Source organism: Oxyura jamaicensis, chromosome 3, assembly GCF_011077185.1.
Source record: "Oxyura jamaicensis isolate SHBP4307 breed ruddy duck chromosome 3, BPBGC_Ojam_1.0, whole genome shotgun sequence".
In the NCBI taxonomy this organism is placed as follows: domain Eukaryota; kingdom Metazoa; phylum Chordata; class Aves; order Anseriformes; family Anatidae; genus Oxyura; species Oxyura jamaicensis.
Genome location: NC_048895.1, coordinates 1,594,109 through 1,618,718, shown reverse-complemented (window position 1 = coordinate 1,618,718; position 24,610 = coordinate 1,594,109). Strand labels below are relative to the sequence as shown.

Here is a 24,610-nt window from a genome sequence, read left to right as displayed (position 1 = left end):
AGTAGACTCTAAAACCTTATTTACTTGATACTCTGTCTTTCACCACAGCTTTTCAAGTTAAGAGACTAATTCCCAATAATAGGCTTAACAGTTTTCCCAGTCCTGTTTACTGAATAGAGATAATTCATTTTCACATAAGGAAAAACGTCATTGTCATACCCTGCTACTGAATAGCCGATACTTAATACTTCCTGATGCAACTGAAACAGGAACAAAAAGGTCTTCAGAGCTGTTAGCAATCAAACACTCTTTGAATGGACTGGCTCACCACTGTGAAGAAGCTACTGCGACTTCTGCCATGACACTCAGGACACGCGTATAAGTTGGAGGTACGTGCACCTTCCTGATCCCCACACCCTGTGCTGTAGCACCACAGCAGAGTAGGTTAGTACAGGCAATAGGAAACATAGATTTTGTGAATCACGCTGCAAATCTGCTATTTGATTTTCTTCAGCTTGGCTCCTTGGCTTAGGTAGCATTTCACCCACTTTAATAATCAAAGCATGCACCCAGGAGAAAACAGAAAGACAGAAAGAAAAAAAGAGAAAGAACAATCTCACAAAACAGATTTCAGAAAAAAATCAAGAATGAAATCCTATTATTGTTCTGGCTTTTAATCACCAATTCCCTCTCCATCTGTAGTCTTATTTACTACCTCACTTTCTACAGAAGTTAGTGGCAAAAACCTACAATCGATTTGAGTGGGGCTCTTAGACAGAAGAAATATTTGGAATAGGACCCTGCACTCCTACGTGGTTACAACATGCCTGCAGTACACTGGGACTGTCTGGGGCATTTAGCTCATTAGATGCATCCAACGCAGAAACACAAAAGGCCAGCACCAGCGCTCGCACAAATCGCTGTGTTTCCAGATTCCCAGAGCTACGGGGCTTAACACCAGTTAAGTACATCACACAAATAATTTCACTGTTCTAACTGGCAACAAATCGCCCTGGGGGTATTCAAAGATCACCTTACCATCACGTGTGAACATATCTGCTTACAAGTGTTGTTTACTTCACAATTTCAGAGCCACAGAGGTACACAGCAATTGCTTTAAAAAAAAAAAAAAATCCAGAGCCAGAGTTTTCTGTTTGTTTTAAAATTAAGTTGTTTATCCAAATAGTTAGAAACAAATACTACAAACAATGTAAATAGGAAGTGAAGGGAACAGAACACAAAAAATATGTAAAAAAAAAAAAAAAAAAAAAATGGAGGCAACAGTTCAGAGTTGTGAAGTTTCACAGTTATTTCAGTGAGGAGCCAAATCCAATTTAAACGTTTACTTTTTCAGCTGGATCAACAGTGACCATATTAGCAGAAACACTCTACTCTATGCTGTTTTAATTTGCCTTCTGCATCTCCCCAAGTTCCAAAACTCACAATCCGAAGGACACACTTCTCAGAACTCTGAAGACATGAGAAAGGATTCAGAGCTTTTAGAAAGAGAAAGGAGTATTGGTTGACCGTCGGCTGAATATGAGCCAGCAGTATGCTCAGGTGACCAAGAAGGCCAACAGCATCCCAGCTTGCATAAGAAACAGCATGGCCAGCAGGTCCAGGGAAGTGATTGTCCCCCTGTACTCAGCTCTGGTGAGGCCGCACCTCGAGTACTGTGTTCAGTTTTGGGCCCCTCGCTACAAGAAGGACATGGAGGTGCTTGAGCGAGTCCAGAGAAGGGCTACGAAGCTGGTGAGGGGTCTGGAGAACAAGTCTTACGAGGAGCGGCTGAGGGAGCTGGGACTGTTCAGCCTGGAGAAAAGGAGGCTCGGGGTGACCTTATCGCTCTCTACAGGTACCTCAAGGGAGGCTGTAGCGAGGTGGGGGTTGGTCTGTTCTCCCACGTGCCTGGTGACAGGACGAGGGGGAAGGGGCTAAAGTTGCACCAGGGGAGGTTTAGGTTGGATATTAGGAAAAACTTATTTACTGAACGGGTTGTTAGTCACTGGAATAGGCTGCCCAGGGAAGTGTTTGAGTTACCATCCCTGGAGGTCTTTAAAAGACGTTTAGATGTAGAGCTTAGGGATATGATTTAGTGGAAGATTTGTTAGCGTTAGGTCAGAGGTTGGACTCGGTGATTTTGGAGGTCTCTTCCAACCTAGACTATTTCTGTGTGTGATTCTGTGTGTGAGTTTAGTATAAAACTGTTAACTTCAGTACCCAGGTGATTATCAAGATCTATTTTATTTATTTAACAGTAAGAAACATCTTAGCCCTCACTTAGTTAGTGTTGAGCCACAATAGCAGTTTATCTAGTAGAAAAGATGGAGTTGCCATTCTGTCCTCAACAGCCCTGCAAAACAGGGAAAATACACTAACATGCTCGTAGTAACAAACTGGTATGTTTACTGCTTACCATTTGTTCTGAAAGAAAAACTTTGGCAATAACTTTCTGTTAAGTTTTCCTAAAAGTCTCACTTTTATTTTGTTTTTAATATCACGATTGGTAGAGAACGAGAGCGAAGGGTTTAAATGTTTTAATTTCCTGGGTGTTTTTGAAGTTTATCCTTCATAGACAAACTAATCCAGAACCTACAACAAAATCTTCTTCTGTGGTCTTGCTATATATCACCCAGACAAAAATTAGTGTGGTGGCACAATTAGATAGCTTATGTGTAACAAAATTAATAGACATCAAGCATGATCACTGAAACATGACTTTCACTTCCACCCATACTGATCTGATCAGTCGCTCCCCAAAGGAAGGGCATGAAACTGATTCCCCATCCCTTGCTGCAACATTTAGGCCCAGGCATAAATAAGAGTGTGTCTCTGTCATTCCACAGTTTAAACAGCGTAATGGTAGGCTCTTATTTCTGGAGAGGGCAGCAATGATAAGGCAGCTCTGACAGCCCTCTCGCTGATTCTGCATCAGTTTTGTGCCACAGCTTCCCCCAGACTGGTACAGAATGGTAGGAGGATGTGGAAAGTTTAAATTTGACTGGTTCATTTTTTGAAGAGACAAGAATCAAGTAAAAGGCCTAGCAAGCGATTTGGTAAAAACGTTCCTTTTGAAAAAGAACTTGGATATGTTAGCTACAACACTTACCCAATCATTTCCTCCAAGTTAAATCCTGAAATTACACACTCAAATAGTTGGCAAGATCGCTTTTTATAACCTTTTCCTAACAACTGTCCATTTGAAACATTTCTAGACAAAGACGACTTTCATCAATATTCAGCTACCATCTTTGTTGCAGATAGCTAAAATGCCATAAAACTGAGTCTAACGTTCATATTTGCAGAAAGACTTTATATCAGAAAGAATAAGGGTCTGGCTATCAGACATGCATGCTACATTTGCAATCGATTAAGTCTCTGCAAATCTGATAGGGTTTCCAACCATTTAGCTTGTGCCCATGTTTTCACTGAAAACAGAAGACTGAAGTATGTTGTGACATGAAGATTTTGGAACAGTTGCTGACAGCAGAAAACCAAGCAAGATTTGCCAGAAGAATATGGACATATTTGCAATTTATGTGGGTCTGACGGGGGGGAGGGGAACAAACACATAAACCAGACCCATTTCATCTGAAATGAAATTAAACCTTCCCCCATTTCACCTTTAACAGGAATTGCCATGACAAAAAGTGCCAGTAACCAATTTGGTAGACAAAGTAGGATGTCCTTCAGCAATTGCTGCCTGTAGCTAAGCAGGTCACTGCTAGCAAGCAACTGTGAAAGCCTTTAGCACGTAAATCTTGCAACAAGGAGCGCAGCTGGTGAAACTCTTTTCAAAGGGCACCCACATAACATCAGAGGATCCTGGGTGTAGCAGATCTCACTACCCTAACCTAGGCCAGTCCTTGAGCAACTCAGACACACTTGTCAGCTCCCAGCAGCAGCTCCCTCTTTGTCCTTGGGCACACAGGCAGGGATCTGGGGATGAGACTTTCTTGCAGGAAACAAATTGCATTTCCACCTAAAATAGAACATTAGACAAACTAAACAAAATCTGAATGTACCACACAGCAGGGTAGAGCACCCAGCTCCTCTGGCAGCTGGCTTTTTATCAGGAGCACAGATCTAGCCCACTCCCTTCCCCTGGCATTTCAGATTTGTGATTACCTCTGAAGTCTCGCACCTCTGGCCCAGCCTTAGAGCTGAGGCCCAGCTTCCCAACTACATTGCAGGAACTGAACAAGCCATCAAGCTACTAACTGCCAGCAGCGTTAACAAACACCACGCCGTCCTGTTAGCCAGATGGGAAGGAGCCCGCGAGCAGCGATGACAGCTGCTCTCGCCCTGATGGCTTCCCCTGGCACTGCCACTCAGGTGCCTTCACCTTTGCTGCGGAAGGTGATACAGCTGCGGGGATCAACTTGCAAATTCCTTACTTGCATCTTCTTGCCAAACCTGAAACCCCTCCAGGCCCCCCCAGGATCCTGGAATGTTAACGCAGCCACAGTGATGTCTTGGTTTGCAGTTACAACCTATCTGTTTTGCTTGTCACTCAAGTCCTCAGCTGAACAGGATGAATTTCCTCCATGGACATACCCTGCATAAGCTACATGGCAACACGTTTTCCACAAACAAGTTTTGGGGTCCTGTCTTTACTTGCAGAGAGTTACTCCAGCCTTACAACACGATCCCTTTTTGCTGAACATCCAGCCGTGAGAACTGAAGCTCCACACCTAGGTTTAAGATGATAGCAACCACTGATACAATCTTTCGCTTATCATTCCACGACTGGGCGAACAAACCATAATAAGAACTAACAAAGCTTACAGAAGAAAACAGAACTTGTGAAATAATTTTTTCTCTCCACACCTGCACTAACATCCTCCTGAGCACCAGGACTGAGTACACTGAGGAGTCCTGCTGATGATCTGGATTTCCCCTTTTAGCCATGGCTGCTTCAACACATGCCTCCCTGTAGCACCGTTTACACTGTTGCCATCAGGTTCTGCTTCTCTGTTACCACACAGGGACTTCAGGGTTTCTTTTGACACTGCAACAGCCTTGATGCACTCCTAGCAGCATCTTCTGCCACCTCCTGCTTCACTTGGGCCCCTTGAGGAGAATGGCAGGTGGTCCCTGCAAGGCGACCCTGCCCACGTGCAGTCCCACAGCTTGTGCAGGCTTCATGCCCCCATGGCACGGGGCTGGAAAATCTGCCTGAAAGGCTCTGCCAGCCACCATCACCAAGTTTAACAACAGTTTCCATAAAAATCACCACTTCAAGGCACTTAACAGAGGTGGAATGTAAGAGTGCCTAAGCGGTCATTCAAATCTGCATCCGAATTCACTTTGTCGCTAGCATTTTAGGGCAGAATTAGGTTGTCTCCTGGTTCTTCTTTTCTTCTCAAGTGAGACTTACAGTGCCAAACCAATCGTATCTGCTACCTTAGGAAAGATGAGATCAGAGAGGTATCCTCATCTCATTTCTGATTCACACTTCTGCACGGTACAGGGCCTGAGCACTTGTTCTCTGTACTTTTAGTCAAAATGTGCTCTTAAAGTGCTTTGCTCGAGGAAAGTTTCCAACCTCCGCTAGGCCTGAACCACACCTTGCTATAGGCTAGTGCAAAGCCATGGATTCACGTGAATACTCTCAGGAACTGTGAGAAATGAGGGGCAAATTCAGTGTGGGAAGAACACAGGTGGAGTCTAAGGTACCCTGTATGGTGCCAAGCCACGCTGCCGGGGGCAAGAGGGGTGAAACCCTGTTATAAAGGGGGAAAGCACAATGATAAGAAGGAAGGAAGGAAAGCCTTAAGGGTATTTTTTAACCAGAGACTGAAAAATGTTTTAAATGTCTCTGGTCTTATTTGCTTGTACACCTTCCAACTGGTGACAGAATTGTAATTTACAAGTCCTACATATATTCAACTCATCCTGGCTGGGTCTAAGCCTGGGATGCATGGAGCAGCCCGCAGTGCCACAGAAGGCCCTGTGATGTTACCGGAGCCCCTAGCAGGAGACAGAAGTCACTTGAAATTTCTGCAACTACCAAATAATGGCTGTTAGATACTCTCCAAACAAAGAGCTATTAATCCAAGGAAAGACACCTCGTGTCTGCAGTTAAGCCACTCCCTTTACAGCACACAGTATTTTGTATAGTTATTTAGCATTTCAGGGAGTATCTAGTGCATAATTTAAAACATTTCCTGTTCTGAAGCTCCACCCTGGCTGAGATCATTGTCAGCACTACTTTTCAAGCCTGTCTGTCCTCTCTGCAGCATGAATAAACAGTTATGGATGGTCTACTGCAAAGTCCCTCTTTTCAGAAGAACTCCCTGCATTTTATCTCTTTCATTACAGGAAATTGCAGTAAATTTAAGGGGAGTATTGCAATCCCCCTTCCTCCCCCCAGGTCAACACCGCATTCCACTGAAGGGAAAACTCACTTTCTGTGCTTTCAACACCGCGGTCTCCTTTCCTCTTTCAATGTGATATAAACACACAGATAATGGATTCCTGAAGCAGTGACCCTGAAAATGATAAAATCTGCCTTCTTTAGACTGCTAACTTAACCAGCAAAGAAAGAGGCATGTGCCAGTGTTTCTTCCCCTGTGCCACAGAGTTACCGCGCTCTTTTTAAAGTGAGCACTGCAGCCTAAGATCTGACAGATGTCCAAGATAAAGCCTCTAACGTATTCCCTCGTGTGCAAGTTCAGAGCCTGGATTTTCCATGCCTTGCCTGAGGAATGCCTAAGTTACCAGTGTTTAAGTTGCTGTCATTTTATCTTATTACATCCAGTACGCAGCCATTACTGCGAGCCAGTTTATGAGATAAACATAGTATGAATGAAAGATTTTTCTGCCTCCCTCCTTAAGCCAACAAATAGGAACATTCTTTGCACTAACCAAGGCTCTTCCTCCCTCTCAGAAGGGAACCACAGGACCACGCTTGTGGCATAAACCACAGTAAAATAAGAAACTTGCACAGAAGGGATGAACTTCACTGTACTCCAGGCTTATTTACAGAGCCACATGGATGTAGAGAAGAAGGAGGTTTGGCTTTGGCTAAGAATTCTTTCTGATTTTGAAACTGCAATGCCAGAGTTCATTCATCGCTGAGACCTGCCTTGCACAGGGAAGCAGCAGCACCTGAGGCAGGGAGACACCAGGGCCCAATCCTCCTTCAGGGCACCTCTGAGAGCCCGGGCTCCCAGCACAGCTCAGAGGCTTACCCTCTACCCAGCACGCCACCGCACCCCAAAAGAAACCCCTGATTTCTCTTCCCATCAGATAGAGAAGGTAATGGGGAGGCACTGCAGGACATGCTCTCTGTCTAGAAGTAGAATAGTACATTATAAAGAAAATTAGGAACGTTGAATTGTGTGCTTTCTGAGTGATCTACCAACATGAATTCAAGCAAAGCAGCTTGTTTGGAAATGATGCAAGTGCTCCTGATTTGAAGAAATCAAGCTACCCGTCTTTAGAAGGTGCAGGCAGACGGTTAGAAAGAGGGGCTGTACTGCAAACTGCACCCAAACAAAGCTACAATTTTACAACTAGTTTCCACAGTTACAACTGCATTTTATTGAAGGCAAAAATAAACAGAAAGACCACTTCCTTGCTCTCCCCCGTACTGTTTAAAGTGACTTGGTCTGGTTAGTCCTCATACGTCCGGCTGAGTGGCTCAGCGCTGAACACACACCGTAACACTGTAAGACTGAGGACACCTTCACAGGGATTAAAGTTGCACGGTACCTCCTGAAAGCATGCAAAGCTTGGTGCCATAGCACTGCTTTTGGCCTCTGTTATTATTAAAGCCTTGATGCAATGAGAACTAGCCCAGGCTAACATGTTTACGGGGATCATATCGTAGCAACACGTACAAAAAAACAGCAGGGGCTTACCTTGCAACTGCTTGAATCTTCCTTCTAACTGATTATAGTTATACGGCACCTGAGCTGCATATCCTGGGGACAAGGGCCCAGGCATACTGGTTGATTTTTGTAATTCCATTTACAGGTAACACAGGGATACGATGAACTGCAGCATAAAGAAACCACAGGTTTCTCTACCATACATCCCGGTAAATCCCAGCTTCCTCAGAAGTTTGGCTTCAGTCCCTAGAGAAAACGTTCTCGCTGAGCCCTAAGCAAATAACAGCTTCGGTTCAAAATCCAGCCGTGTGGATTGGTGGTAAGCTGTCTGTAACGGGTTCAAACTTAAAGCACCAGGAGGGTTTTTTGGTGTCTTGTTTTTCCCCCACTCCACTCCAGGCAACTCTCAAGCGCTTAAATCAGGTTTCAAATGCTCTCCCAGCACTGGCAAAACTCAATCAAAGAAAAACCAGCTTGCAGTTCCGCCTGGTAAAAGCAGCAGGGAGCCACGCGCTGCCGTCCTTGCCGGCGCTTGCAGGAGCCGCGCACACCTCAGACCTTTCTGCTGGTTTGTAACATAATCAGCAGCCACCCGGGTGGAGGCTGATGTCACTTGATTACCATACGGCACTGTGGAGGAAACGAAGGCTGTACCAAGGGTGAAGGGGCGGCGGAGCAGGGGAAGAGCCAGACGGCGGGTGAAACACCGAAGCGGCTCCTTCCGCTCAGCAGCGCCCGACCCACCAGGAGAGCTGGCTGCAGGGCCCGGCTGCCGTCCCCGGGGCACCTCCGCAGCCAGGGGGCCGGTGGTATCTCCCTGAACAAAGCTGGTGGAATTACAAGCTTTTGTTGAGAGCCTCATGTAACGGAAAAGTCTCAGATTACTATCGCATGAAAAGAAGGGCGCTTCTCGTCACTCATTTTCGAGACTGTTCACTTGACAAAGCAACCCGTACCCAGGAACGCTCATCCAGTATTTAGCAGCGGGCGAGGGGAGGGCTCAGAAAGCGTGCCGTGCTCGCCACCACGCTGGGAACGAGCAAAGCCCTGGCCAAAAGGCTCTTTAAGCAGCCTACTCCTGGCACTGTTTCGCCTCGCTTGCTGGTGCTGAGGATTCTGGCACGGCCCGGGGATGCGGCCACCCAGCCAGCGGGGTGCTGGGGGCCGGGTACCTGGGGGTTCAGCCAAGTGCAGGACCAGTCCATGCAGGCTGAGGTGGGCTCCTGAAGATGCCGTCAGATCCACGACACGTCAGCCGTCCCCCCGGGGCAGGAGCTCCTACCCTCACTCATTCTAAGCAAAATTAAAAGGTCAATTCTGCATATATATCGTCAATCTGAATCGTCTGCCTGCCTGCTTTGCAAACTGCTGATAACATTCATACAAACGTTTTCTCCTTTTTTTTCTCATTTCTTGCATTTCCAAATTCCTTTCCACTTGAATCAATGTTCTCTTCTCCTCCCACTCCATCCCCTCATTAAATGTTTCAAAATGTTGCCTTTGTTTTGATGCTGTATTTTCACAAGTTTTGAGTCATATAGTAATTTCAGGACAATTTCTGTGGGAGAAGCTTGTTGCAGCCCTGGCTCCAGTGAGGCGCAAGCTGGAAACCCAACCAGCCATCACCAGCACCCCGGGGAACAAACGGGCAACAAATCCAGCCGCGAGCAGTGCTACATTCAGGAGAAGTGATGGAAGTCAACGCTTCCCAACTGGAGCTGGGGTTTCCAAAAACACACGGGCTGTTGGAAACACCTGGCACACTGCTCCCTAGGTCATAAATACATGTAAAATATTTATGGCTTTTAACTATACTGGTTTGCTTAAAACAACAACCTATCCCTAGCCCAGAATTCCTTATTGTATTGATACAGAAGAGCTTTTGCTAGCGTATTGCAGTGAACCCCTGTGTACCAATAGAGCTGTGTTTACACAAGACTTTTGGTGCTACAGGAGACTTCAAGTTGAGCCTAAAATGCTTTGGTCTTTTTAAAAGCTGGCCTTCAGTCTTTCTAGCACTATCCATGCCTGTGCCACTGAAGCCTGTTCAGCTGCCCAGAGCAGATTTTTTACAGCGTAAGGGAAGAAAAGCGAATGTATGGCTGGAACACCACTGGACAATGCAGCGAGGTGTTGCAGCCTCGGGCCCTAAAATAAGTGCTTGGAAGGCGAGAAGGGGACTTGAGGAAGCACCTGTACTTGCTGCTGCTGCAGGCAGGATGCTGCTCTCAAGACAACAATGCGCTGATGTTGGCGTGGTGAGCCCCACGTTCCTGCTAAACCTTCCCCTGGTAATCTCTGTACAGCCAGCTGTCCCTCTGGCGCTGAAACCCACGCAGCGCGGCAGCGGCCACTTGATTTCCAGGCTGGGGGGAAGGGGAAGACAAAAATACAGAGGGCTCCACAATTCACAAGAGCAGTGCTCAGTAAACTGAGCCGTTAACATCCAACAGCAAGCTCCTCAAAGCTCCAGGAGCACGCTTTGCCCAGCACACAAGTACGGACTTATTTCTGTCGCAGGATTTTTTCCCGCAGCTTTCTACCAACAGCAGCTTTTGCCTGCAATGCCGGAGCTATGTTATAATTAAACGAAACCCTTCCCCTCGAGAGCAGGCAGGCAGCCAGGCCCTACCTGCAGGCGTATCGGCTCATTACTGTCCCACCTTGAGCAAACAGGTGTGGCTATGTGAGTTCACAAGGCAGCCCTCAGGTCCAAGTGAGTGACAGGAGAGCTGGAGTATTTTTTATCATCTTTAATGGCATAAATCAGGAGCCAGGAACTTTTCCCCAGCTGAAAGTTTTCCCAACACCTTTGGCAGGCAACACACTAATGCACGTGGCTGTTATTAAAAATATTGAAAAGTAAAATATTACGAAAACAAAACATTAAAAAATAAAAATAATCACTTGGCTTTGACCCATATAAAACACTGGCTGGCATTCCCTACCCTGACGTAAAACATTAATAACACCTACATGAGCAGATCTCGTGCAAGCTTTAACGCACAGAGACACTAGACACAAAGACATTATGGAGAATTCAGCAGCGATGGCTATGAAACTCTGACCTCATTTTAGCAGCCATCCAGGTTGGCATTTGGGCTGAACAACAGGTCCCCAGGCAACAGATGTGACAGCTTTGTTAATGATGGTATCGGCTCCTTGGGATGGCCCTGATCACTGGGTGCTTCCAACTCATCTGCCAGAGCATCACTTATGCCTTGCTGCATCTCCTGCATACATTTTGAAGGCTCCACTTAACAGGTTGGTGGTAATTCAGTAAAAAGAGCAAAGCAAAATGGGGATCTGCCTGGATTTGTAAAACTTTACACCATATGTAGCAACTTCTTAAAAATGGGCATTCCCTCAGTTCCCATTTTTATTTGGGTAACATCACCCCTAATACATTCACTTGCTGTTGACTCCAGACCAGTGACCCTGGAACCTGCTTACTGCTGTTACGGCAATGCATCAAATTGATGCCAAGGCTTTTGCATGCACAAAGCCCTTTTTATACCTAGTTTTCACTCATTTTCACTGTTTCTCTCTAATTGACTGCACTCTTGACAATACTAATTAGATTATATGTTATGGAGGGGAATTAATGCTTTAGAGGCCATAAATAAGATAACATTTGAGCACTGATCCAAGTGTAATTTATCAAATCAACCCAGCTTGAAATTGTCCATGGTATGATTCATCGCTGACTACAGTGGTGGAGAACACTGAGGAGCAAATCATGTTAACTTCTAGTAACCAGGGAGGGAGGTGGGATTTTTTTCCTAAATTTTGTTCCCACTTTCCTCCCACTGCTGTGAGATACTTTTTGCTTGTATTCTTTGAATTGTGCCTCTCCCTGCTTGACTGGTAATGAGGGCTTGCATTGTTTGTGTACTTGTTAAGAGTTATTAAATAAAAACGCAAGTGATTATCCACTTAACCATAAATACATGCAGTAATGCAAAGCGTGACTTAGTTGACATGATTAGAGCTTTGCAAAGCCTCAAGGAGAACAAGAGGTTGATTACAGGAATAATACGAATGCAGAAGCAACATCTGGAGGCAGGTGCTTGCCCCAGAACAGAAAGGATCTGTCCCAGGATCTGTCTTGGCACTGCTTCTGAAAAGTGCTGCTGAGGTGAATGGGCTCCAACCACACAACAATTCAAGGGGAAAACAAAACAAAACAAACAAACAAACAAAAAAACCAATGTTAAAGCTAGCAAAATTGCCATCCAAATCCCTAACTATTAGTGTTTCTAAGACTGAATAAAACCATCGCTTTTCTTAGCCAAAAAAATGCCAGAACTAAAATCTTACTGTATCCCCCCCAAAAAAAACTACAGACAAAATTCTAAGAAGGTCCAGGCTACAGATCCAGTTGATAACTTTTGCAGAAAACAAGCATTAGGTTTGCAGCTTTGCTGTACTCCCACGGCCTCGCTAGAATAGGAATAGCTACAAGTGGCCTGACAGCCTCATCCACCCGTCAGACTATGCTGTCTTCCAGTCAAGTCAGCCAAAGCTGGCTGGCTTTACTGGGTCGACAGGGAAGGCAGCATGTGTGGTGGACACGACGTCCCAAACAGGCCCACCCACAAAACCAGTCATTTAATGCATATGTGAAAAACCAATGCGGAATTTCACAAAATGTTCTCCGGGTACCATAAAATAAATGCAGGCTTTGCACTGCTGTGCTCTGAAACAAAGATGTGATTTTACAACTCCACGAAAGACAATTATCTTTCTAATGGGAAGCAGCATGCACGCCAGACTTACAATAATTACAAATCTGGTTAATCATCACCCCTGTCTTTCCTTTTTACTCTTATTTGCTCTTGTAAATTCTCTACTTGGTGACTAACTAGAAAAAAACTTGTGATAAAAAGGATGATTTATTAATCTAAAATGCCACTAAAAAAACACAAACATTTGTTCTTCTCCTGACAGGGGGTGAAGTTCATACACAGCCCCTCAGCACCACAGTTAGGAACTGAAACCTCCATCACATCTCCCCTTCTCCACTTCTCTGCCAATGCCTTGGTCTGCTCATTAACAGGAGAATCTCTCCTTGCATATGCGATAGTCTCACTAAGGCAAGATGTTTTTGCTGTGGGTTGTCCTAGAAACAGTTATTTTTTATCAGATTTGACAATTTGCACAACCTTAGCCCTGCAGAGCTAGCTGCTCTCCCTCTGTTCCACATACAAGATGCAGGAGAAGAGAGGAGCCCGTCACCACGCCAGCTTCATCGCACCTCCCCGCTGCGGGCACTGGCGGCAAAAGAAGGGTTCCTCTCCCAAACTCACCATCCTGCCACGTGTAGTAACTGCTGCAGCAGGTGAGAAAGCCCCAGACACAACAAGAGCTTCTCGGAAGCAACAGTTTCATTTCAGAACAGAATTAACTTCTGTTTGAATGGGATTTTAGGTCAGTGCCAACTACGAAGGCATTTGCTGCTCCAAGTCCCTTCCAGGTGTATTCTCCTTGACTCATGTGGGCTTGGGAGACCCAATGGAATCGAGAGGGAAGGGAAAGGGGCAGATTAAAAAGCAAAGGACAAGGATTTACCACAGAAGGGCCTGCTCACACCCCTTCTCTGGCTGGCCTCCCAGTGTTCTGCAGGGTCCAGGCACTGCCCTGCTCCTGGGCTGCTCGGGAGGTACCCGCACACTGTGACGAAACCTTTGGGGATCCTTGGGCAAATCAGGCCAGAATATCAATTTACTGCTGAAACCGGGTCAGTTCCACCTGGTTTCGGGTTTCAGCGTGAACAGTTTACACAACTCCCGGATTAACAGGAAAGTTGACATAACTTTTGCAAGAGCACGGCCTTGCACACTGCAACAGTGGAACGTCTGCCAGGAAAGCCTGCAGGGAAGGGATACACGAGCACTTCACGTGTGGAAAAAAAACATGGTTTCTGTTAGTACATATTGCAGACCAAACAGGTTCTTCTGAACTGTATGGCTTTCCCATGCTCTGAAAGAAAAGCAGGGAAGCCATCCCTGAAGAACCCCAAAAATTACATTCACAGGTTTTCTCTGTGGCCCATGAAATGCTCTTGGCTTGCTACTTGACTTAGATTTAAAAACCTTTTTAAAAGCCTATGAAAATCAAATACGGTACACAGGTATGCACTTAACATACTCGCTTTCTCTGAAATTTTGTCATGAAAACGCTTCTTGTTTTTCTTCCAGAATAAATTTTACAGGTTTTAACATGCTTTTTTAGAAGCTGGTATCATTTTGATTGACTTCTCTCACCCATTTCCTCTGACTGAATTGCACCTACGTTTATATGTAGGATGGAAAAAGAGAGACTCATTGTGTTCTTCCACTTGCATTGTTTTCTTTTTTTTCCAGAGTTTGACTGTGAACACAGGATGAAGAAGCAGTGTTGCTGCATTATGATTTTTCATGCTTGAGTGATTAATCTTCTATTTCCACTGAGCCAAATGAAAATAGGGTAAAAACAGTAAGCTGAACTTATCTTTAGGTTCTCTATTTCTACTATTTCCCCTGCTTCCCATACATAGAGAAGAAAACTAATAGGCTGTGTTAATATTTGCAAATACATCCTAATGGTGACCAGCCACATACACACTACGAGCTCAGGGAAAAGGCACTTTTTTGTTCCACCAGTTCCATACACAGAGGAACTTGAGCCCCTAAACAAGAAACCTCTGAACTTAACTGGGCCTCCTAAAGAATTTTAGCTCTGCTTATACCCAAGCAACAAAGCTCCAGAACAGCCTTGGTACAGGCTTGCATTGAGCCTGTAGCTCATTCAAAATAAGCCAGACAGAAAGCAGAAGGAAAACGTAAGAAAAAAAAAATGCTGGAAGTTGTTTTGTTTTTTAATCCTAGATGTAGAACCATGAACTGAAAGCTTCACTTTCAAAGCCAAGGTAAATGAAACATCTCTTTAGCCTAAAACCTTCTTCTTGTGAACCTCACCCACAAAATTTCACCGTCTGTGGATTGCCTGTCTGCAAAAAAGCATAATGATCATCTGACAAGTACTAATTGTCTGAAACTTGAAGTTATTATTCCACAGCAAACCATGTATTTCATTCTTACATATATATAAAGAGCATATAGTAAGTATTACATATGCACACTTAGATCTACAAACACTGTCCATGCCTGACACACATCCACCTTAAAGGCTTAATGACATTTAAAGAAAGAAAAACAACATGAAAAAACATCACGCAACACAAAGTGATTGAAAAAAAAATTCCGTGGTTGCTTTGCTCACTAGAAGAGATAAGAACTGCTAGGAAGAATGTCAGCTACTAAAAAGTGGCACTTGGAAATGAATTTTCATCATCCTCTGTACTCGTCTGGTTCTCACTCCTGTTCCTATTCTTTTTGCCTCTTCGCTTCAAGGCAATTCACCTCCCAAGGCAATCTGGGTTTCTATCTCTCCAGGATATTACCTCAAGATAAGAATCAAAGCTGTGATCCGAGGGGATGATTTCATCACTAATCTTTCCCCATTAGAAAAGCTCCAAGGTTAACAGAAATTAGTAAACATTTTTTAATCCTGTATTGAATTTCGCTTTGCAGTATGCTCTGCTACACATTATTTATACTTCAGGGAGTGCTTTCATGCAGTATCCAAGCAACAAATAGAAGGCAAAATTCAAGGCACATTGCAGATTTGGCTGAATAAATACAATAAATACAGAAACATCACTAGTTATTCGCTCAAGACATAGGAAGAGAACATTCTCTTCTGCATACGCATTTTTTGTGGAAAGACTTCTTTTAAATTATAGGCTCATGACTAGGTTCTGAAATGCATCCACAGCCAAGCTCATCCTTGATGAAATTGTAAATTAAAAAAAAAAAAAAGATATTGCCAGTATTGGCACACAGTTTCTATAAATGAGAAATCCTTTCCATTAAGATGATGCAGCAAAATATCTAGAACAACTGCATTTCAACCAAAAGCCATTACTAGTTATCCCATAGTTTCTCTGCATTAAATATCCCCTAAACATTGGTTCCAACAGCAAAGATGAAGGCTGAAAAAAGCCTAATGCTCAAGTTTCCCATGATGGCCACTATGGCTCAGATCCCCAGCTGGTGTAAGTCAGAGTGGTCTCGCAGAAGCCAGCAGGAAGATGCCAATCCCATGCCAGCTGACAGCCTGGTTGGTTGTTCTCCTAACCTCCCAACTTCAGCATGGCTTTCTCCCTGCTCTAATACCATGCCTGGCTCAGCTCTCACCAGCTATGCAGGAGGTATCTCACAGGCTGTATTCTTCCTTTCTTCAAGCAGCTGGGGTAGCCAGAGCGTTTTACTCACCCAGCCCTACCCGCCTCTCATTGCTGGGCTCACCTGTCCCTGCTGCAGAGTGCTGCACCGCTCCTCTCTGTGCTGCAGGCAGCCAAAAGCATGTCCCCTGGTGCTTTTAGTCTTTTTTATGCCATGGTGTTAAATGGATGATGAAAACTAGAATAGACAGGAGAGAGCTGCACTGTGCCAGTCCGGGAGAAAAGGCAACACGCTCACCTAAAATCCGTGCCTGTATGGACCATGAATGTTAGTGCAGTGACCACGCATCTAACAGCCAGGTATGGCAGAGCAGATTTACTGCTTTCAGGTTCACCCTTGTGGGTATTTCATTGGTCAGATCCTAAAAGCAGATAGGCATATGCACACATGCACAAGCAGTCAGTGCACATACATTAGTTTTCCATCTTTTGCCTCTAGGTACAGATGGCTTTTTATTATTTGATCACTTCTCAACTACAGAACTTTTTCACACGTCCTACATTTGCTACAAGAATGTTCTCGTACCTTATTTTACCGAATTACTGAATTGCTGTCCTTAGCACAGTGTCAGCCCTCTGTGAAAGAAGGACTGGTGTACAGCCCTCTGTGAAGGAAGACCTCCATGAGAAACTACGAGCAGTAGTTACGGTATGTGTATTCCAACCCCAGCCCAAGACCTTACTTCACAGGAATTCAATGATCTGAAGATCCATCAACACAGCCCCATTCACTGCTAAGACACTGAGCTCTCTGTGTATTCTCCATCCCGATATTGCTTCATCTTGAAGAATTGAATCAGAGACGTAAAATGACCGCAGCTGCCAGACTGCACGCAGTGTGGCTGTGGCAACTGTACCTTGCCGTGTCCCTGTGTGGGGCAGCTCGGCACCTGATCCTCCAGCCCGCTGCATCCCGCCTGAGCACCGCGTGCTGGACCATTATTCACGAGGCCGCTGTCACTTCCCTGCACCACTCACTTGCTCTGCAATCCTAAATACTATTCATCGAGCAGACAAGCATGCATGATTGCAGGTAACTCAGAAATTACCCTCAGCATTCCTTTTTTTTCAGAAGTTTGGCTCTATACTCAGGAAGCTACATGGGACCATGGATCTGGTACCTGATTAGTTTGCAAAGATCTGACTGACACCTCCATGCTGTTTGCACATTACTCATCTGCTTCCAAAGAGAAGACAAAACTCCAAACTATGCCTAACTGTTACCAAAATCATGCTACCGTGACAATGAGATACAAATGGCCCTTCAAATTACGTTTCCGATGGGACATCACTGAACACAAGGTGTTCACGTTTAGTTGGAAGCCATTTTTATGTAGCAGAGACATACAAGGATGCTTTTTGGAGGGGAGTCAATCTACTAATGATCTTTAAAACAAACGTGCTAAGAACAATATATTATTTATTGTTTGGTTTTTGCCATTTGCTTTGGAAATGCTCCTTCACCAGCAACTTCAAAAGCAAATGCGTTAATCACCAGTGCCAGATGGGCAAAGCTTTCCTCGCTTTATGATAAAAGTTCAGCATTCGTCGTAGTCATAGCCAGCACTGCAGGTGACGTGCCCTAGGAGAGCAGCTTCGCTGCCGCCACACTTTCTCTCTCTTGATGTCAATGTGGCACAGAGCTGCACTACCAGTACAGTCTCTTTACCTGTTTTCTCGTAGGAGGGCCACAAACACAGTGAAGTACAACACTAGCAAGTGTCCTGACCTATGCTCGGTCACCTAGGTGGAGCTGGAAATGGAATGCAGAGTTTCATCTGCCCTGTGCTAAGAAGATATGCCTCTGTTATTTTATAAACTTTGAAACTATTTTCAATCCGTATGCCAAACGGCTGAGTCACAGACCTTCTGGTCACTCAGGTGAACACAGAGGACAAAAGGGCAAAACATAAATGAGCGGGAAAGTGAATGACCCTAGGCCAAGCATTTTTTAATACTGAATTAGCTAGCTGAAGAAAGGGGAAGTTTTGGAGGTGACAATTCTCATGCTACCTGAAAACAGCAGCTGAGCCAGCAAGCATGGTATGTCTGAATGTCACAGTCCCAGACAGCATGAAAAATTCTGCTGAACATCTGAACTGTTTCTGTAGGCTTTCCTAAGGGCTCTGTTAACCAAGGTGCTGCACAGCAAATCTTGTTAGCTAATGGTCTTTGATGGACGAAATGCGACACTTGAGGATTTGTGAATGAAGAATTTTGCACAAACACGATATCTTTTTGGCTTCTACTGAGCAGGTAAAGTTACCTGGTCTTCCAGCAAGACCTTCCAAAGAACCACGGAAAACAAGGACAGGTGAAAGATGATTTCCTACAGTGGGGTATCTTAACTTTACAAAGCAGGGATCAGTTACCCTCTTCTCGTATCAGCTGCAGAGCAAGTGAGTTCAACATGAATGACAACCAATCTGGTTGCATATCCCTTCATCAAATCTGAATTCTGATTGAAAGTTGAGTTCCCAGGCAATTTTTTCAGTTTAAACTGAAACTATCATTAGCATTCTGGTATTCATGATATACAGACCGCTTTGATAGTATCTGTTATCAGCCGCTCTGCTGACGTTAGTGCTTCTCTATTATTATTTCTCATACCTGCTATAAATGAGCTCTTCTCCATTATGAGGTTCTGATCAAAGATTATTCTAACCACAGCCTCCTGCACTGCTCTTTGAACATCTCACCCTCCTGCTGGAAGATGGGGCTATTCTGATTCTTTCTAGAACAGAATATCAGACTCTGGCTACAGAATCCACTTCTTGCCTACCTGCTCCACAACCTTTTCATTTAAGGTAAAGATTCATTCAAATGACAGTAAACTAGAATCAACACAAGATGGAACTTCACAGTAGAGGCACTTCACAGGTTGTTGAAGGATGTGGACAGAAGATGCTTGCACCAACAGCAAGATTCATGTTGAATACCCAGCCATTAGTCAGGCAGCATAAAATGCTGACGGCATTTCTCCTTCTGACCACAACAGCTTGCATCTTACAGAAGGGGTGAGTGCTGGGTCTGTTTATTCTGAAACCTTTTGTACTAGGACAAGGAGATAATGCTACATACACGTTTCATAAACTGTAAGACATTGATAGTCTTTTGATTTACCTTGTCAGTTCAATGAAAGAAAGACAAGACATACTGAAAGTGCTGGATATCCCCAGGCAGTCATCGGATGGGACTAATCTAGAACCTCTGGAAAGAAAAATGCTGTTGTTTGAAGATGGCCAATCCAAATCGGCTGCCCTGAGACTCAGGGGCATGGCAAGATGCTGGTGCCTAAAACGAGCCATTGTCCTTCTAAATCAGAGAAGACTGGTTGCTCCTTAACGAATTTGGGCCCTGCAGATGGTGCATGACTATTTCTGCCTCAGAGAGTGATGCAATTCACCCAGGAAACAATGGAACAGTCAGTCAAATTTGGGATTTTAGATCCCAGAAGTGCCTCCTGAGATCAGCCAGTCCGGCTTTGTGCACAGTACCAGCCACGGGCTTTCAGGCAGTGATTATCATGTTTGATCCTGTGACAGGCAGCTGAATTACAGGATATCTCAGAAGAAGACTGTCTCGATTGATAGATCACAATAATGGAAATTATCGCTATCCCAGCTCTAGGTTGAGAGTCAATTTCCCTAGGTATAAACAACGTGGAAGCCCCTGCCTTTCTGAGGAGACACAAGGAAAGGCTACCCACCAGGAAGCATATCAGAAAATATATGCTGAACGGTGCCAGTAGTATCGTGGCACAGTCTTTAACTATAGCCTCTGATTTGCAATAAAAACCTTCCTTTGCTCCTCTCTCCCTGCATCATGATTAGGATTTCAAGCAGTGCTGCAGCAGTGGCTCACGCTCAGCCAAGTTTTGGCAGCACACAGTATTATCACCACTAACAGTAGAAAATTAGAGGTATGAAACATACCAAATTAAAATAATTGTGCATAAATGCTTAAAAAATACATAATTCTCTGGGACAATGTTTAAATATGGCTCTGAATCAAATCTTCAGCAAAATGGTTTGCTCTGAAATTGGTATTTGTTTTAGGCTGCCTAAATAATTCAAGTACTTTCCTTGCATTTCTTCTCCTTGAAGTAAGGGTTTCATGTTTATTATTCATTACTCAGGTGTGGAGCTCCGCTTGCCGTAAAATTAAGTGGAACAACTGAGAGCAGTGAAGGCAAGATGTGGGACCTGAATCCTGCTAATGAGATTTGTATTAAAAGCAGTTCCACACCCAAGGAAGGTAATATAGCTTATGTCTGCTAATCTGGCGGGAGTAAAATGCATTTTTTCCCCTCAAACAAGATCAAATTAAAAAACTCAGGTCAGGATTTTTCTTGTCTAGCACTAGCTTATACCAACCTACCAACATATGTATCTGACCAGCTACTTCTGACCCCACTTCACACAGCCCCGTTCTGGGTCAGGCATTTCACCTGTAATGCAAATGCACTCTGTGATGCGCTGCTGTATAATTAACAGATCTTCTAAAGGCATCAAGACCTAAGTCACCCCCCCCCCCCCTTTCTGCGAGCAGTTGCATTAAGCCGATACAGTTACCTGCCTCATAAGGGTGACACGATCTGCTCTCTGCACACCTACAAGAACTATTTTATCCCCCTGCTACTCGGCTCCAAACCTGATCCTGCCCTGAGCCTGGCACATAAAGGTGTTCTGCATCTAATGCATTCCCACAGCGGCATTAAGAGGAGAAAGGGTATGCTGCGCCTCAGTCAGTCTCATCAGAATCACAGATTAAGCAGATGATACCTTTGTCTCAGTAGAGTAAATTTAATAAACCTGCTTCAACTTGTTACAAAATGTTGGGTTTTAAACTGTCCCCGTAACTAAAATTTCAATAGTGGAAAGCTCAGCATATTTTGAGCTGTTTTCCATGCTTACAGTATGTCCCACGCTACTGAGGCATTTTGTTCAGAGGTCAGGAATGTGGGCATGGTACCATGAGAGTCAGGAAATCATTTACAGAATGCATAAAAATTGCTTTGCAGGGCAATGCCTCAGAGCTGAGAGGACATGACATAATCTCCTTGCTGCATAAACAAATTTGGTTAATGTTCAGCCTTTAATATGCAATAGGAAAATGTTTTAAGTAAAAACAGACCTACTCAAATTTAATTTCGCTGCTGATGAGAGTGTAACTCAGCAGAATACAGCATGTGCTACAGAAGCTCTGCTACTTCAGAAAAATCTGTAGTTTCAGCATTATTTACTAAATACTAACTTTCTCCATCTCCCAATTCCTCCATTACAGGACTGCTGAGACATCTCCAAATGAAGATATTTTGAAGCAGAATGTTGTTATCCTTCTGATTTTTTTACAAATCTGGAAACTAACATCATCACTAATCAAAACAATGTGAACACAACCAAAATGGTTAATATCTGATGAGACCGATAAATCATGCATGTCACTCAAGTAATTTAGAATTCTAAATTTATTTCTACAGTGAAATATTAAAAAAAAAAAAAAAACTCATTTCAAAGGTGCCAGAAATCTCTTACATAAGAAAGGCGTATTTATCATATAACAAAACACGTGCACCTTCTGAACACAATAATGTTGGCTAGAAGTAACATTTCAAGCAATCTATTTGGGAAGGTAATAGGAAAATGGAATAGTTACTGCTACCTTCTCCATCAGGAATTTTGACACCAGAAGGTTATATTAACGTATGCAAGCAGAGCAAGGTTGTCAGCTGTAGCCACAGAAAGTTAGTGTTAACTCTGTCTTATCTCTGCAGTCATAAAGGTGTAGCTGAAAGGATATCAATACCTTCTACAAAGAACCCACTCAGGATAAAAACGAGCAGCTCACTATCCATGTGCATCTTCAGAGAACATTGGGAATTTTATACCTTCAATTACATACACTGCACTTACCAGGCAGTGTAATCTAGCAGGGTAATTTTGGCAACAGATTAAACACATTTTCTAGCACCCCCTGTTCCACAGATTCAAGTAAGTTAGTGTCAATTCATTTGAAAAATTTCAAATTCTTTAACGTATATATTTTAACCTGCTGCAAGTGTCCTTCAACTGACTAAATAGACAATTAGTATTTGAAAGAGGTTTTAGTTGTTTTTTTTAAAAACATTTTTTCTTGCTCTCCAGTGACTAATATTTATACCGTGCAGCCAATTCCAGCTGGCTAAGCAGCACTGGAATGCTTAGGAAGCCTATAACTTACCTGCAGCTACTTCCGTGCAACATCACTGAAGTTGGTCAGTCTCAATAGCTTAAAACGAGAATTTTATTTTTGGTCTAATTTGCTTAAGAATTTGTTATCTTGTTCTTTATTTTGAAAGGAAATCAATTTAAAGCAGCTTTGGTTATACACCCCAAAGAACTGAGACACTCTCCAAAGAAATTCCTTTGCTGTGATCAAGTCTCCAGAAGGTTCTGCCTGAGCAGACACTCTTTCAAGAATCTGCATCTGAAATAATTTTTCAATCACAGTCAAGATCTGAGTCTGTGATTCAAAATGTTAATCTCTGTAGCTTCTCCGTACCACTGCCTTTCCAATATGTTAGTGTAGCATTTTAACCCAAGCAGATGAAAATGTAATTAAAGGATACCTGTATCTGTGTTGTTTTTATACCTAAGGTATCATTGAGGGATAACAGTAAAACACACTTTAATCCTCACACACACAAATGCAAAAAAAAAAAAGGAGGGAGAAAAAGAGTCAGTACAACCTTATAATTAAGAAAAAATAAAATATGGATGAAATGTCTGCCCTCCTGTGCTTACACCAATGAAGTCTTCAAAATTAACCTGAGCCGTCAGGTTTTGTGAAATGTAATCTATAAGCACATCCTGCAAAGCAATGTGAGACCATCATGTCCCACTAATGTCAATGGAGGAACAAATCTCAAAAAGTGTTCAGTCAAACTGCATTTGGCCTCAGGAAAATTTCAGCTCCAGTTGACTGACAGGCTGAAGGCACTGAAGACAGACAGTATCCCATGCTACCACCTACATGCAGTCCCAGTGTTTTGCCTGTGTGAAGGGTACTTACCAGCTAGGGCCTTGATGCGGGATCGCTCAAACAGGCGAGCAGAACTGTTTTCATTGTCCCAGTCATCAACATCCCAGCGGTTGTTGACATCACTGTACTGCTGTTGGATTTCAATATTGTCGTAATCTGTCGCTACTGTTGTCGTCATCCTGATTCTTCTTAATCTATTCTCAGCATCAGACTCTTCTTAAAATCCTCTGAAAAAAATATGTAACATGGTGGGTTTAAACAACATACATATATTGGAAGTAAGTAGTAAAGTTACAGCTCAAGACTTTTAAAAAATCAGTGACTGAGTAAAAGCCCAGGTGCGAGCTCAAGAACAGATTAGATACCAAACAGCCCTTTGAGAAAGCAAATGAATGCTCAATGTCCTCTTAAAATAAGAGGGGAAAAGAAGACTTTACAAAAACAAGACTTAAATACCTATGTTTTGCTGCATACATATGTGCAGAATTGTCACGCTCAACTCTACAGGATGAAAGTGAAATGGTACAGTAAAACACTTCCATAATTGTTGTTTTCAAAAGCAGTCTGTCTGTCTGTTAAGGAGATCTCTGAATGTTGACTAAAGCATATGGACCCATGGTAAGACAGCTAAGAAAAACCTGGAGGGTAAAGAAAGTCTTGACACCTTTACAAAATGGTGCAAATTCTGATGAAAAAATGTAAATGCTTAAGAAGTCACAGAAGTGTTTGACCAGCAGAAACCTTTTAACATAGATCTGAAGAAATGTTTATTTTTTTCACACACACACTGACTGTGTGACTGGTCCTGGGAATATTTTGATGAGCTCATCCACGGGTGCATCGCTCTGAACTCTCCCTAGTGACAAAGTGGTAGCCCACCAATGCAACTCATTACATGAGGGTCTCCTCTTCAGGCAGCAGGACACCAGTAGCATATGCATCCTGGTTTCTAATTAGAATTTGCATGCACTTATCTGCAGGGTAAGTATAAAAGAGCCTAACACCTCCTCTACAGGAAGAAGGGAGAGGTTATAAATGGCTGCTAAGCTGTTTCTTTCCTTCTGCTCTGTCTCCCTGTGATGACAAAAATAGCCAAACTGGTAACAGGTCAGAGCGCGGGGCTCCTTGGCAAGCGCCGTGCCTTTCAGCCCAGCACCAGCTGCAGAGCCAGCCCAGCACTTCCCCTGAGAGCCCATAACCCTCGCGTGGGCTGGGCACAGCGACGCGTCCCCACTTCCCGAGCTCACCCCAACGAGATGGACACCCCGGTGGATAAAGGGGCGCCTGGAGCTCACCGGGGTCCCCGGCGAGGGCGCAGCTGCGGGGCCCGAGGCCCGCCGCAGGTCCCGCGGGCGGCCCCTTGGTGCCACCTGCTGACCCAGGGGAACAGCGCTCGCCTCGGCCGCCCCGCTGCGGTTACACCGATGGCTTTCCCAGGCCCAGACTCGTTCCAGAAACCGCTGATATTCTGCAGCTGACATAAATCCAGCTCACAGAGGGAAAAAAAAAGCGTATTTACTGC

General features: G+C 44.0%; 1 protein-coding gene across 4 annotated transcripts in view; it reads right to left on the bottom strand.

The window, feature by feature from the left end:
- The window catches only part of SPTBN1 (spectrin beta, non-erythrocytic 1), a 132,406-nt gene that overhangs the window by 69,813 nt on the left and 37,983 nt on the right, over positions 1–24,610 (bottom strand). Inside the window, exon 2 of one of the 4 annotated variants that reach the window (XM_035320838.1) lies at positions 23,119–23,315. In XM_035320838.1, the coding sequence (XP_035176729.1) occupies positions 23,119–23,266 (148 nt within the window). In that variant the 5' untranslated portion in view covers positions 23,267–23,315. Of the gene's footprint in view, positions 1–7,808; positions 8,364–23,118; positions 23,316–24,610 lie in introns of those variants that run through there. The other 3 variants (XM_035320839.1, XM_035320840.1, XM_035320841.1) reach the window with 3 other exon arrangements.